Source organism: Schistocerca cancellata, chromosome 9 (assembly GCF_023864275.1).
Source record: "Schistocerca cancellata isolate TAMUIC-IGC-003103 chromosome 9, iqSchCanc2.1, whole genome shotgun sequence".
NCBI lineage: Eukaryota > Metazoa > Arthropoda > Insecta > Orthoptera > Acrididae > Schistocerca > Schistocerca cancellata.
Window position 1 is genome coordinate 14574896 of NC_064634.1, and position 16259 is coordinate 14591154.

At 45.1% G+C, this 16259-nt stretch overlaps 1 protein-coding gene across 1 annotated transcript in view; it reads right to left on the minus strand.

Annotated features, from left to right (window-relative positions):
- Positions 1–16259, minus strand: part of LOC126100702 (glucose dehydrogenase [FAD, quinone]-like) — a gene marked incomplete at its 5' end in the record, with an annotated part of 57325 nt that overhangs the window by 30560 nt on the left and 10506 nt on the right. The window contains one exon of the mRNA XM_049911318.1: positions 9225–9388. Within this exon, the coding sequence (XP_049767275.1) occupies positions 9225–9388 (164 nt within the window). The remainder of the gene's footprint in view (positions 1–9224; positions 9389–16259) is intronic.

Below are 16259 nucleotides of genomic sequence, written 5' to 3' on the forward strand. Positions count from 1 at the left end.
CCGTAGTGCAACAACTCGACACGGCGCGGACTCCGAAAGTGGTTCGACGTCCCCTGCATAAATATTCAGCCGTGCTGCCTCTATAGCCGTCCGTAACTGCGGAAGTGCTGCCAGTACAAGGGTTTGTGCGCGAACCGACCTCTCGACTACGTCCCATAAATGTTAGATGGGATTCATATAGGGCGATCTGCGTGGCCAAATCATTGGCTCCAGTTGTTCAGAGAGTTCTTCAAGCCATTCACGAAGCGTTGTCGCCGCGTGACATGGCGCATTGCCATCCATAAAAAATTCCGTCGTTGTTTGGGAAAATGAAGTCCACGAATGGCTGCAAGTGGTCTCCAAGTAGCCGGACACGACCAGGACCCACTTGCTTCCATTTAAACACAGCCCACACCATTAATGAGACCGGCCTGCAAGGTGCCGTGTAGACAACTTGCGTACATGCATGCGCCACACTCGAACCTCACCATCAGCTCTTACCAACTGGAACCGAGACTCGTCTGACAAGGCGACGGTCTTCCAGTGTCCAGGGGCCAACCGATACGGTCACGAGCCCAGGACAGGCGCTGCAGATGGAGTCGTGCTGATTAGAGATGGGGGATCCACTCTTGAACTAATTCATAGAGTTGAATCTTTCAAAGGAGTGAACAATCAGTGATTCAGAAAAAAAGAACGGTAGCTCCAAACGTTTCCCACGGCAGAGAGAGAGAGAGAGAGAGAGAGAGAGAGAGAGAGAGAGAGACGGAGCATATCAGCAGCGCCTCTGCTGGTCAGAGCACAGTGCACGCCACACAACACAGCCAGCGCCGGCCTCTGCCCTGCTTCTACCTCGGCTGCCTGCATTGTGCAGTGCTCCATTGGATTTTGTGTTTCACATATGCCATGCCGTCTCTGTGCGTCGTCTGCCACGTACAGTGTCGCACTCTGTCGGCGATCGTTTCAGTCGCACGTCCTGCCCTTTGGGCAGCTGATGCGAGCAACAGGACAGAGAGCCACCTAGCGGATAACATAGGAACTACTTGCAACAACCTGCTCGCAAGGGAACGGACGATTTGTCACTGAGCGGGTGAGTTCACCGCTCCCCCCACCCTCGGATCTCGCCCGCTCAACACTCACCCCACCGTCTCGACTCTAGCCAGAGTGTTGAGCAAAGCGACTCAGGTGTCACTCTGGTCTCTGCGGTCTCAGCTCACGCAGTAATACAGCTCGCGGCTCGACCTGCTCGACTCAGCACCTCTGCATCGGAGTTCGTCCCTACTGGATATTGTTCTTCGTAGTAATACCGCTATGTATATTACATTATTATGTTATGTATACATCAATTGTTTTTATTTTATTTTTATTAGTTTAAACTGATTAGATTAGGTTCCTGATGACTCCTCTTACTATAGGATTTTTATTATGGACACTCGAATTTACGCTTTAATTACGAGCGAACCGATAAACGTATCGCAAAATGTGATACACCAATATTTTCCTTGTTTTATTCTGCGTAAGGCTATATGCAGCACTTTCGTTTTACAGTCAAATTTATATTTTGCGATTTTAGGCGTCTTCGGAAGGAAACGTTCACTTTAAAAAAACACTCCTGGAAATTGAAATAAGAACACCGTGAATTCATTGTCCCAGGAAGGGGAAACTTTGACACATTCCTGGGGTCAGATACATCACATGATCACACTGACAGAACCACAGGCACATAGACACAGGCAACAGAGCATGCACAATGTCGGCACTAGTACAGTGTATATCCACCTTTCGCAGCAATGCAGGCTGCTATTCTCCCATGGAGACGATCGTACAGATGCGGGATGTAGTCCTGTGGAACGGCTTGCCATGCCATTTCCACCTGGCGCCTCAGTTGGACCAGCGTTCGTGCTGGACGTGCAGACCGCGTGAGACGACGCTTCATCCAGTCCCAAACATGCTCAATGGGGGACAGATCCGGAGATCTTGCTGGCCAGGGTAGTTGACTTACACCTTATAGAGCACGTTGGGTGGCACGGGATACATGCGGACGTGCATTGTCCTGTTGGAACAGCAAGTTCCCTTGCCGGTCTAGGAATGGTAGAACGATGGGTTCGATGACGGTTTGGATGTACCGTGCACTATTTAGTGTCCCCTCGACGATCACCAGTGGTGTACGGCCAGTGTAGGAGATCGCTCCCCACACCATGATGCCGGGTGTTGGCCCTGTGTGCCTCGGTCGTATGCAGTCCTGATTGTGGCGCTCACCTGCACGGCGCCAAACACGCATACGACCATCATTGGCACCAAGGCAGAAGCGACTCTCATCGCTGAAGACGACACGTCTCCATTCGTCCCTCCATTCACGCCTGTCGCGACACCACTGGAGGCGGGCTGCACGATGTTGGGGCGTGAGCGGAAGACGGTCTAACGGTGTGCGGGACCGTAGCCCAGCTTCATGGAGACGGTTGCGAATGGTCCTCGCCGATACCCCAGGAGCAACAGTGTCCCTAATTTGCTGGGAAGTGGCGGTGCGGTCCCCTACGGCACTGCGTAGGATCCTACGGTCTTGGCGTGCATCCGTGCGTCGCTGCGGTCCGGTCCCAGGTCGACGGGCACGTGCACCTTCCGCCGACCACTGGCGACAACATCGATGTACTGTGGAGACCTCACGCCCCACGTGTTGAGCAATTCGGCGGTACGTCCACCCGGCCTCCCGCATGCCCACTATACGCCCTCGCTCAAAGTCCGTCAACTGCACATACGGTTCACGTCCACGCTGTCGCGGCATGCTACCAGTGTTAAAGACTGCGATGGAGCTCCGTATGCCACGGCAACTGGCTGACACTGACGGCGGCGGTGCACAAATGCTGCGCAACTAGCGCCATTCGACGGCCAACACCGCGGTTCCTGGTGTGTCCGCTGTGCCGTGCGTGTGATCATTGCTTGTACAGCCCTCTCGCAGTGTCCGGAGCAAGTATGGTGGGTCTGACACACCGGTGTCAATGTGTTATTTTTTCCATTTCCAGGAGTGTATATGGCTTGCGATGTATTTTTATGAGGTTAATGAAATTTTAATACATTATAACCAAATATATTGTTAATGTAAATCTCAAGTTACGAAATTTTCCGATCACCCAAAAAACCACGATAGTGCAAAATAAATCAGTAATCAAAAACTTTGTCATATCGTGGAAATTTCAATAAACAATACAAAATTCTTACTCATTATCTGTGTTCAAGATCAAAGTACAGGTATAGTACTGGAATAAACCAAGTTTAAAGGGCAATGTGCCTTCCATTTATTTTCTACTGTAAATGAGTGGTGAGTCATGAAAAAGAGCTAATTCATTTCAGGGAGTGAACAGTTCTGATCCAATCTCTGAAAAGAACAGTTTTGCCCATCTCTAGTGCTGATAGCAGAGGCACCCGCGTCTTTCGAGTGCTGCCCTAACTCACTAACGGCGCACTGTAGTAACGGATACGTTCGTCGTATATCCTCTAATTGATTGCTGCCGTTATTTCGCGCAGTGTTGCTTGTCTGTTAGCACTGACAACTCTACCCAAACTCCGCTGCTCTCGGTCGTTAAGTGAAGGCCATCGGCAATTGCTTTGCCCGTGGTGGGAGGTAATGCCTGATATCTGGTATTCTCGTCGCTCTCTTGACACTATGGACCTCGGAATACTGAATTCCTTAACGATGTCGGAAATGGAATGTCCCTTGCGTTAAGCTCCAGTTACCATTCCGTGTTGAAAGTCTATCAGTTCACGTCGTGCGTCCGTAATCGCGTCGGAAACCTTCTCACTCGCATTACCTGAGTACAAGTAGCAGTTCCTCCAGTGTTCCACTCTTTTACACCTTGCGTACGCGATAATACCGCCATCTGTCTGCGTGTATATCGCTCTTGCACGACTTTTGTCACCTCAGTATCCTCCGCAGAAGGTAAGAGTCGATGGCTACAAAGAGGTATCTGATTCTCTCCTTAAAGCACGCTGCAAATGTAAAAGGGGAAATTCGAGAATAAGTAAGCAAACCCATCCCTAGCTACTCGCGAGGGGTAATTTGACACTGCGTTGTCCCTTTTTCTTTCACCTTTCTTCATTTATTCTGGCTGTCGTAGAAGCGGTGTCTTAAGTTTACATTATTAAACATGGTTCTTTCCTGTTACGGCTTTAAAATAACTTATTTTTTATTTATTTTTGCTGAAATTTCCAGTATTACCACCCATCATTAGGCAGAAGTCTCAAATATGAATATAGACATTGGCCTAAATATAGCCCCTAGTCCAAGCATCAGCGGCTATATGAATCCAGTAAGTAAACATTAAATTGACTGCTGTAACGGAAACAATTATGTTAAATAATTTTACGAAGCCTGTGGACCGACCCTACTTCAAATTATTAGTTTCCCTGCGTCGTTCGAAAGAACAGACACCACTTATTCGTATAACTAACTGAAACGGTTGGGTTTACGTGAACAGTGCTGGCATAAGAAGGTACTGGCAGACGCGTATCGCGAATGACCAGGTACTGCCAACTGTGGGAAGCAAGCAGACGTGGGCGCAGAAACTACTGTGGAGGCCGTGAAGGTTCCGGGGCAGGTGACTTCAATGTCGGATGAAAAATGCTAATGTGACTATAATAATAATTTACTGTTCATTATGAGCTCAAAAATAAACTTACTCGGTCTCTGTCCGTTTTCCAGTTCCGCACATCGATAAAACTTTTACTCATTGTCTGTAGACAAAGTGGCAGTCGACCAAAGAACTAAATCCGTCTTTCCAAGTATTGTGATAGGGACAACATTTAAACGCGGTAGAGCGTGTCGCAAAAAAAAGTTATAATCTTTCCGCTGACCGTTCGCTGTTTTCTTCTGGACACTGAAAAATGCTTTTGGATGAAAATTTCGTTAATCACTATTGCCACTGTACTGACAGTAAGCAGTTAGAACTAACCAACAATATCACGCTATACACATTGATTCGAAAGTGCTGTTATTAATTATTTCGCGTGTATTATGTCGGAAGATATACATTTACTACATTTTTGATTGTAGGTAAAGTGCTTTATCGTATTTTGTCACGTATTGTGGTACAAAAATAAAAAAAATTGATTATAGGAGAGAATAAAAACAAGCGAGATGCCAAACTGGAGAAGACTCTAGCTCCCATTCGGGAAGCCGAGAATTCCGATTCCTGCCGGTTCATCCATTTTTAGGTTAGGACGGTAAATCCTAATTATTGATCCTTTTGATAATAATGATATTGTTATTATTATTATTGTTGTTATTTACCTACATCGTTGTTTAGTTAGGAAGCGGTTCAGTCAGCATTTTGAGGAGGAGATAAAATTTCCTAAGCAGTTATTGAGTTCAGACATGAAAGTCGATTGTCTTGCTAACAAATTACTCTTAGTAACGCCTGACATCAGGAATGGAGAATGCGATCTTTATGTAGTTTGTTCAAGTTTAATTTGCTTTACAAAAGTTTTTAATACCCAGATCGCATTTACGTAAGAAGATTAAAATGTCACGACTAACTAGTTTCGTATAATTGCGTACGCTCCGCGGCCAGAGCCAGTCGACGTGAAAGTGGGTGTGGTTCCGCGTGATACTGTATAAAACTACTGGTGCAGACAAACCAGTGTTTCGGCCACGACTGCAGCAGCCTTCTTCTGGGTATCGACAGTATTATTATTTTCAATTCTGCTGATTCAAATAAAATACCTAATGGGATGAGAAAGAGAATTTATCCCTTCAATAATAATTAGATCTAGACTATTACTGAAGATAGGAGCTGCACCATTCCATTTCTGATTCCCAGAAGTTACAGGTGTGTGAAGCTGAAATAACTGCTAAACACTAATAACATAACAAAAAGAATGGCGCTTTAACCGTGGCCGAAACGTTGGTTTTTCTCCATTAGTAGTTTTGTACACCATGACGCGCTACCATGTCCAGAGATTCGTAACAGCAATTTTCAGATCTCTGAAGAAGCAAAATGCCGAAAATCGCATTACAAAGAAACCTCATTATGAAGTGATATTCAAAGTATAAATTTTCCAAGAAAACACAGAATACAAAGATAAAGAAGTATATAAAAAAATTATGTGAACGTGATCAGAATTGACTGTACAGAGTTACACTGACAAAAAGTTTAATGCTTTCAGTATAAAGTGCCATGATCATATTGAGTGCAGGTTAAACGCCAACTGAATATACCGGTAATAAACATCGAACAGGGGCGTGCACTTGTGTAGAAGGCAACATGAACAGGAAATGTAATTCTAACAACAACAACAACAACAACAACAGAGGTCAGCCTGGCTGTAGACCTGTAGGACTACACAAAACAGTGAATGGCTTACCATAATTTTGTCCACACCGGATAACCTTCAAAATTTTAAAATGACTGAAGGGAACATCATGGCACGGCTATCAAACCATCTGTCGCAGTAAAAACGGTGTGACACTGTAGTTGAGTGTCATGCGCGTAGACATCAATTTTTATGCGCAGCTTTTTACCTACATTGTTAGGTATTGCCGTTTCTACCAGATTTTTAGCTTTCATCTTCATGTTTCTTGCTTTCTTCAAAGATTTCTACATTGAAGATTTCTACATTGAAGATTTCTACATTGAAGATTTCTACTTTGAAGATTTCTACATTGAAGATTTCTACTTTGAAGATTTCTACATTTCTACTTTGAAGATAATTTATGAAGAGGTTTTTCTCAGGCGATTATCTGTATTTTGCTTGTTTACGGATCTGAAGATGGTTGTTACTAGTAACTGAAATTAGGAAGTCATCATATTTTTATCTTCTCATTTAAGTGTGATCTAAGCATTAAAATAGTTTCGTAAAGAAATTTTAAATTTTCAAAATGTTTTACTCTGATAGATAGTTATATTTCAGTGCAGTTAACGAACTTGGCAGCTATACTGAGCTGACATTGCTTGTAGCATTGGTACTAGGGAAATAAACACACTAAACTTAAACGCAGATATTTGTTCATCTTGAGGTAAAACTATCGTCTGCCTGAAGGCCGATTTAAACAGAGCGCTGCTTTAGTCGGTGTGGTTCTATTGGAGATAATCTGCTCTTTTCCCACTGAGTAACTTCCGCAGCCAGTGACAGCCAAAGCTGGAAGAAAGTGTAAGTGGCGGGAAATAGTCATAGGACCGATTGGGGATGCAACGCCGAGTCGAATGGATTTGTAATCGGTTATAACCCTCCCCTCCCCCCCTGTCCTGAGTAACCTAGAGAACAGTGACATCTGGATGATTAAATAAAGATTTGGTCACAATTTAGTGACACGTATGATGTTTTAATGCTTATGTGATAGTAATGGATCAGGATTGCATACGGGAAAGTTGTAAGCACCTCCAGAAATTGTATGCGTGGCGCGTACCTGTAGATGCTGTAAGACATTGTGGTCTCCTGACCTTCATTGCTTACATATTCTGCCCTCACAAATCATATTCCGCACATCAAGACTCTTCATTCGAACCCAAACTCGATAAGATAAAGTCAATGTTGTATGAATTCATGTAAACGATATGCAGTTAACAAGTAAGCGCACCGTGGTTGAAATACTCGAGGCTGGCGTGGACACATACATTCCAGATACGACGGTCACAGCTTCTTTTAGTTCGGGAGAGACACCACACAACGGGACGCCGGTCCCTTCAGAGGACGACCCAGCCGATGTCGGCCGGTGACCACCCGTGTAGCGGAAAGCGTGGGCCTGAGTGATAGGGGGAACAACCCCGTGTTCGGCTTAAATGCAAATTCCGCTACATTGTGTGGGAGCGGCGAGCCTACGCATTCTTTACACATAGCACACAGTTTGAGATTTTCACAGAGACAGCAAAAGACAAACACTAATGCTACAGGTTTCCGGATTGGTCGCCTTAAACGAAACGTCGTTCTCCCGCTTTAGAAGAGCAGTGCTGATTGTCAGACGATATTAATGACGCCTTGAGCTGAAGGAATAATGGAAGAGACCGAAAGATATACCCCTTCACGTCTGGTGTGGAGAGGCGCCGTTCCGTTGTCGCTCTTGGAGCGAGGAACAAGTCTCTCCTCAGTACTTCACTGGGAGAGTACCTCTGTCGAGAGAGAATCGAAGTGCTGCTCTATATTGAGTCCTTGCGATTAAGCGTTGTTCACTGTGTTGACCGACACACTTATTGTGCGGTGTGAACGGACAGAGTTATAGTTAAACGCCTGCGAGCGAATTTTTGAGTGGCAGCGCGGTGGACTGGTTATCTGACCGGTGTACCACGCCAATTGTTAAGACTAGGGGTGAATAGGAATCCTTGGCTTCATCAATGCATAGGGAGAGTTTGATTGGCGAAGGTCAATCCAGATAGAACGAGAGTTACCTTATTTGTCAGCAGCGAGCGGCGCAAACAGCAGTCATCGCAGCTTACGGTATTGTGCGCTACAGCTATTGCGGGCCCCATATTTCGTCCACAACAGTACACTTCACTGCATTTCACACGCGACAGCCTCGACCGTACCTAGTAACATTCTAAAGGATAATTATTCAAGTTGAGTAGGCGCGCCTCTCAGCCATTCTGCCTAGGCAACAAGCATCTTAAACTTTGTATAGAAATTTCATTAGCGAATCCTAACCTTGAGAGGTAACTTCACATTCCGAAAAGAACCAAGATATAACTTGTTCAATTCATAACTAAAAGTGCCATTGTGATTTCTCAGAATTTTTGCCAAAAAAATAATAACTTTCGTTAGTTTCATGTTTTTCTTACACTAACTAGCACTACTGCAGTACCCAAGTATCCCACTAGTTACGTAAAGCGCTTCCCACGCCCGGGTTCCCGGGTTCGATTCCCGGCGGGGTCAGGGATTTTCTCTGCCTCGTGATGGCTGGGTGTTGTGTGCTGTCCTTAAGTTAGTTAGGTTTATGTAGTTCTAAGTTCTAGGGGACTGATGACCATAGATGTTAAGTCCCATAGTGCTCAGAGCCATTTTTTGAAGTTACGTAAAGAAATTTTGTGAATTTTTGTGTCATTTCCTTACAGCGTACGACTCCAGAAGATATTTATTGCTGAAAGTTTTTCAGGCATTTCTCTTTAGAACGTTAGGAGCGTCTGTCTGACTTCTGTAGTAGTGTGGGGGTGGAAATTGCATCTTGCAGGAGCCACAGGGTGAAGGGTACATCTCAGATTAAGCCGTTGCTCAGAGTAACAGATGAACCCCACACCTCGGAACGCTGTGCCAGACGAGGCGTGTACCTGCAGGAAGCTGACGGCGGCCTGGTCCGCGGCGTTGTAGTCGGCCGGCGGCAGCCGCAGCTGCTCCTGAGCGGCCGACACCCACGCAGTGGCCAGCGGCGTGCGGAAGGACGGCCGCTCCACGGACACGGGGCCCGACGTGCCTCGGAACTCGGTGTCCGCCGCTGCGCACAGTGGCAGAGGGGCAGAGAGACCAGGGCGTCAGGAGCAGGCGAGGCAAGTGCAGGCTGCGGAACTAGGGAGCAGACTGACGAAGACAACAAGTCAAGTGCCACAACCCGCTCAGCGGAGGAGCGGTCAACATAAGCAAACTGTTGTCCCGGCGTATCCACAGATAATCGACCGTTTTCGAGAAAACGACCGTCGAAGTTTTCGAGGTAATTTGTGTGCCCTTTACAGAATATACAGTCAGCCGAAGCTGCTGCACAGGGGCTAGCGTCGCGGCTTAACAGTTTCGCGTCCATTGTTCGATACCTGATTATTACTTTTATTTCTGCCGTTCATTCATCTAACCAAGTCCGTAGAAGATTAAAACACGAATGTTTGCCAGTGTATACTGAAGTGATATTGCATCTTTTCGTTTACTAGCTCTATATGTCTCGTCAAAGAATTAAAAAAAAAACTATGGAAAAATGATTTAGAATTGTTTTCGGTGAAATTCCTGTGGTGTATACTGATTCATGATCAAATGCATGCGCCACTTTTCGGAGAAGTGATCCATTATGCGACGTTAGCAGTTAAATTACTGCCAACGCGTGCAGTCTTCAGCAGTGTCAATGACGTTTCTTTCCCGAGTGAAATTCGTACGAGGAGAGGCAAACGTGCCTTCGCGCGATGCTCGTAGTGTTGGGAATTTCTCTGTGTCGATTCTTTGTACGATCGATATCGTCGAAGCGAATGCACCGAGTCCTCCTGAAGAATAAGCATATAAATGAAATATAAGAATAGGAGATTTAAGAACTGATATAAGAATGAAATATAAGAATACGGGAATTCAAAAACATACCTGAAGAATACCATTCACGCATTTATTAGATAATATATGTATGACAGTTATTGTCTAACCCAGTTCTAATTTTACAATTGGTATAACGCACTTGCATCTCCTGCCTTGATAAAAACACTCGTGTAATAACCTTCTACGGAAACTTGCCAGTCATACAGGAAACTCTTTCCTTTGATCATGATGAATAACTTGTTATTGAGTAGAAAATAAGAATAATTACGTACATTTTTAATGTTTGTACATGTAAACACTACTTGCATAAAAAATAATTGATATGGTTACGTAAAAATGCAGAAGTTAAAGGGCTAACACTAAGTGATGTGCGGTTCTAATGAAGTGAACAAACAAACAAGGCTAAAACGTCGGTTCCCTCTTTCTCTTTCACATTTTATTTTACATTTCTCTTCCTACCAATGCTACCGGTAATCCTACAATTTACTACGTCATTCATGTACTCTACCAAAACTACCGAACCGTAGCTTTGATAGAACCCAACTTCGCGCTACATACATTACAGTTTTTTAATGTGGTGAAATTAGCTAATTGCTAAATTATGGAATAAAGTGGTTATTACAAAAGTTAAACAGCCTACGCAGGAAAATAACTTCGCTCAGGAAATCCACAGCGGCTGTGTATCCGTCGATTGTTGGTACACCATGTGATCAAAAGTATCCGGACACCTCACTGAAAATGACTTGCAAGTTTGTGGCGCCCTCCATCGTTAATGCTGGTATTCAACATCGTGTTGACCCACCCTTAGCCTTGATGATAGCTTCCACGCCGCCTGTTGTGGCCGAGCGGTTCTAGGCGCTTCAGTCTGGAACCGCGGGACTGCTACGGTCGCAGGTTCGAATCCTGCCTCGGGCATGGATGTGTGTGCTGTCCTTAGGTTGGTTAGGTTTAAGTAGTTCTAACTTCTAGGCGACTGATGACGTCAGATGTTCAGTCCCATAGTGCTCAGAGCCACTTGAACGATTTTTGAACAGCTTCCACTCTCGCAGGCATACGTTCAGTCAGGTACTGGAAGGTTTCTTAAGGAATGACAGCCCATTCTTCACGGAGTGCTGCACTGAGGAGAGGTATCGATGTGAGTCGGTGAGGCCTGGCACGAAGTAGGCGTTCCAAAACATCTCTAAGGTGTTCTGTGGGATTCAGGTCAGATCTCTGTGCACGCCAGTCTGTTACATGGATGTTATTGTCGTGTAACCATTCAACAATGGGAAGCAAGAAGATACTTAAAACATGAAGGCAGGCCTGTGCTGTGATAGTGCCACGCATAAAAACAAGGGCTGCAAGCCCCCTCCATGAAAAACACGACCACACCATAACACCACCGCCACCGAATTTTACTGTTGGCACTACACACGCTGGCAGATAACGTTCACCGGGCATTTGCCATACCCACACCCTGCCATCGGATAGCCACATTGTGTACTGTGATTCGTCACTCCGCGCACCGTTATTCCACTGTTCAATTGTCCAATGTTCACGCTCTTTACACAGAGCGAGGCGTCGTTTGGAATTTACCGGCGTGATTTGTGACTTATGAACAACCGCTCGACCGTGAAATCCTAGTTTTCTTACCTGCCGCCTAACTGTCATAGTACTTGCAGTGAATCGTGATGCAGTTTGGAATTCCTGTGTGATGGTCTGCATAGATGTATGCCTATTACATGTCTCTTCAACAGTCCGCGGCCTCTCTCACTCAAGAGACAGGTCGGCCTGTACGCTCTTGTGCTGTACGTCTTCCTTCACGTTCCCACTTCACTATCACATCGGAATCAGTGGACCTAGGGATGTTTAGGAGTGTGGAAATCTCGGGTATAGAGGTATGACGCAAGTGACACGCAATCAACTGACCACGTTCGAAGCCCGTGAGTTCCGCGGAGCGCTCCATTCTGCTCTTTGAAGATGTCTAATGACTACAGAGGTCGCTGATATGGAGTACCGGGCAGTAGGTGGCAACACAATGCACCGTCACCTAATATGAAAAAGTATGTTTTTGGGAGTGTCCGGATACTTTGGATCACATAAAGTATATGTTGTAGTTCAATTTGAAGAAGCAGTGTCGGTTTCACAATTCGGCAGCTATAAACGTTAAAAATTGCTTGCGTACTACGGAAAATACCCCATACTGCATGCTGTAACTTAGCGCAAACTACACCTCGATAGATTTACTCACTCTGGGCGTAATACCGAGCGAGATGGCACAGTAGTTAGCACACTGGACTCGCATTCGGGACGTCGGCGGTTCAAATCCACGTCGGCAATCCTGATTTAGGTTTTCTGTGATTTCCCTCAATCGCTTCAGGCAAATGCCGGGATGGTTCCTTTGACAGGGCACGGTTGACTTCCTTCTCAATCCCTCCCGATGAGATCGATGACCTCGCTGTTCGGTACCCTCTCCCCAAATCAACCAACCAAACAGCCTGTTCGTATTTTGGGTGGACAGTCGTGGCTGCCCCACCGTGTTTGAGGTCAGTTTCCGCTATACGCGAAAGGCTGTTCGTCTGCCACACGCGTGCCTTTTCTTTATTTCCGAAAGCTGTAATACAAACTGGGCTTCTTACTAGATTCATACACTAGGCAGATGGAAGGTATGTTTGAGTTTTGTAGATAAATGTAGCACTGCCTGCCATCCAAGATAATGGACGCACACAGGTAGTGCTAGAAGCTAAATATTAATTACTAGTCACTCCTCCGTTACTTTCTCTCCTACTTTTGCCTCACCATAACTTACACGCCCTATAAACAGATAAAATCTCAAATGAATATTGCCACCAAAGCGCAAATACCGTGACAGAATGAGCCACCTCGTCAGTTGGCAATACTTCCTCATACAGTGTAAATACATGTAAAAACGGAAAACGTTTAGTGGGGATAGGAAAACATGCACATAAATGCTCACAATAGGACAGCCTAGATTTTAGGATATAACCAAATTCAATTCCACAGCGGCATAGTTTTGAGGAAAGTACACACTTAATCTTAGTGGATTATTTAAAAAGTTCTGTAATTGTTTTTATTAACTTGACAATAGGAGTTTAATGTAGAAATGCGTTTAAAGATGTTTTAATGTGCACCTATTTTATAAACACACCAAAACCAAATTACATGTTACTGGACACAAAGTGTGTTCAAAACTAAAACGGGCAAAACGCATATGACTGACAGTATAAAAGCTGTTTATTTAGTCGCTGAGACAAATGTTGCACACGAAGAAGCAGTTATCAAGTTAGCGGCTTAAGGAACCAAAGACGATATACAAGATAATTAAAATAAAAAATTTACAAACTGGCATGACACATCGGACTAAAACAAGGATCAGCACAAGGGTCGCAAAGTCCGTCCGGGGCTACTAAATGGCGTTGCAGTCAGTCATGTGCCACAAATTGACTCTCGCTACAGAAGACGCTCCAAGTTTTGCCCAGATACATCGAGACACGCCTCACATCGACGCTGCATTGAGCAGCTTATTCTCTCGATGTACCTCGATGATACCCTGTTGTTGATGTATCTCTAAGAGACCCTGCTGCCGTAACAATCCTACACAATAGGTCCTCTGGCGATGTAGCAGGTGTTTCGTACAGAAGGCCCTCCAGATACCCCCACAGGAAAAAATCGATTGGAGGCAGATTGGCTGATCGTGGCGGCCGTGAGACAGTGCCACCGAGACCAATCCACCGACCGGGAAAGGTGGCCTGCAGACGTGCTCTCACTTGTCTCTGCGTCGAATCGCATGGGAACATCATCCAGCGTGTCCGACTGAACCTCTCGCAGGAATAGGAGATACGCGCGACCGTGAAGTCGACCCGGGAGAATGTACGGTCAAATCGTAGTCTCCGACGATGCCAGTCTACACGTTACCGTATCGCCTTCTCGTGGCTTTTGCCACCCAATAACCGTGTATAAAACAGGGTATGTGTAGTTACTTGTTTCAGGCGATTTTGTAACCACTGAAGTTTTAAGTTTTCCAAGAAAGGGGATAATACGGAGTTATTACTTAGGGTAAAATGGTACGTTTTTCGGAGTGCAACCCTAATTATTATAAAAGAGGACTTAGTTGGCATTAGAGGAGTCTTCCGCTTTGTTTTCTGCAGTGTGTCCGTGTAACCACTGAAAGTTAATATTCACAACGTGATCAAACGTGTGCGACTGCCGTGATTGTGGCAAAAATGCATAACGGCGTACGTAGTGATTGCCGGCTCAAGTTACGTGAACTCGCACTGAGATACCCAACACACCGACGCACCGTGCTTACCACATTTAACGCTACGGTTTGGATATGACAATGCTTTCCGCCGGCCGCCGCCTGTTAATAATCAGTGCAAGGATGCTGTTCAAGCCAAACCCAACAAATTACAAACACGGATACTACCTGCCGTCACACTCAGGTGCCATTGCAAACGGCTCGGACACTTGGTGGAATGCTGCGGGGCATTCTCTTCGAATGGTGCACGTCATCGTATTCTCCGGATTTGCTTCTATGCGTTACATTGCCTTATCAAAACTTAAGCAAACGAAAGACAAGATCGACAAAGACCTACATCAAATGATGGTCATGTAGAAGAGAAAGACGGATTTTTTGCTCCTGTGGACAAATAATAATGTACTGATCGCACTGACAAATTAAAAATTCGGTGGACTAAATTTAATAGTGTACAAGATGACCATATTCATGTATTAAAAATGGGAACTTTAACCTGCCCATTTAGTTTATCCCTCGCAATATCATATTCACGATGCGACACAGAAGTAGCATCGAGATTGAAAATTACAGGCTCCAAGTCAAGTTTTCGGCAAGGGACTAACGCGGCTACGATCACATCATTGAATCTCTCCTGGGAGTCCAGTAGCTTGTATCCGACGCACCACCGCCCATTTACATTATCCGTCGCACCCTCTCCGCCTGAAAATAAAACAAAATTTCAGACGGAGAACACCTTGAATTTCCCTCGTATGTGTCGACATGTGCTTCCGTTCCGTGCGAATGTTTGTGAAAATATTCTGGACAGAATCATGTGAAGCCGTTTGGTTCAAATCAAATGATTCAAATCGCTCTGAGCACTATGGGACTCAACATCTGAGGTCATCAGTCCCCTAGAACTTAGAACTACTTAAACCTAACTAACCTAAGGACATCACACACATCCATGCCCGAGGCAGGATTCGAATCTGCGACCGTACCCATCGCGCGGTTCTAGACTGAAGCGCGTACAACCGCTCGGCCACCCCGGACGGCGAAGAAGCACTTTCGAATCGCATCTTTACTTTGTCAGCTAGTGCAGGAGCATTGCTTTAAACGTTTTATCAGCGTCTCGCAACACTTCCTTTCCACAAAATTCATCTGCGTTATTCTGTTATGAATATGTGTGTAATTGCTTTAATATAAACATCACTAGGCACATAACATCTTATCACAGCAACAATTTCGGTGCGCGAGAACATTGCAAGGGCGTTATCTCTCAGTTGTGCATATGACCGCATCGTCAGAATCTTCTTGTACTTGATGTCCGACGTCCTAGCAGGTACGGTGTTGTTGCTGTTCGCAGATGTTACGTTACGTTCCATGCAACGAATTACTTCGTTTGTGTCTCGCAAAGATCCTGCGCCTGTCGATCAACGTTTCATAACCAGCAGCCTCCACGCCTCTTAATTAGGGCTTACTTGCGTGTCAACAAATCAAGGGCGTTCCTACTTGAGTGCCTGATAATTTAAAGGAATATACACGAATGAGAGAAAAAAACCTGTTAATTATGACTGCATTACAGGTATATCTGTCAGTATGAAATCCGAACTATCCCGATATTTCACTTCAAATACGTAACACCAGATCATGTAGCTATCAAGAAATGTGTTCCGTGGTGAAAAGAATAAATGTATTAAGTGTGGTACGCATTTAAACGTTCCTAATCTAGTGTGACGTATTACATTGTTTTTTTTATCACGTAACTGTGCTTCCTTAAATGTCCAGTACAACAATCTCACAGATGTCTGTGCTTCAACTAAAGTACTCTTATGGACGAAAT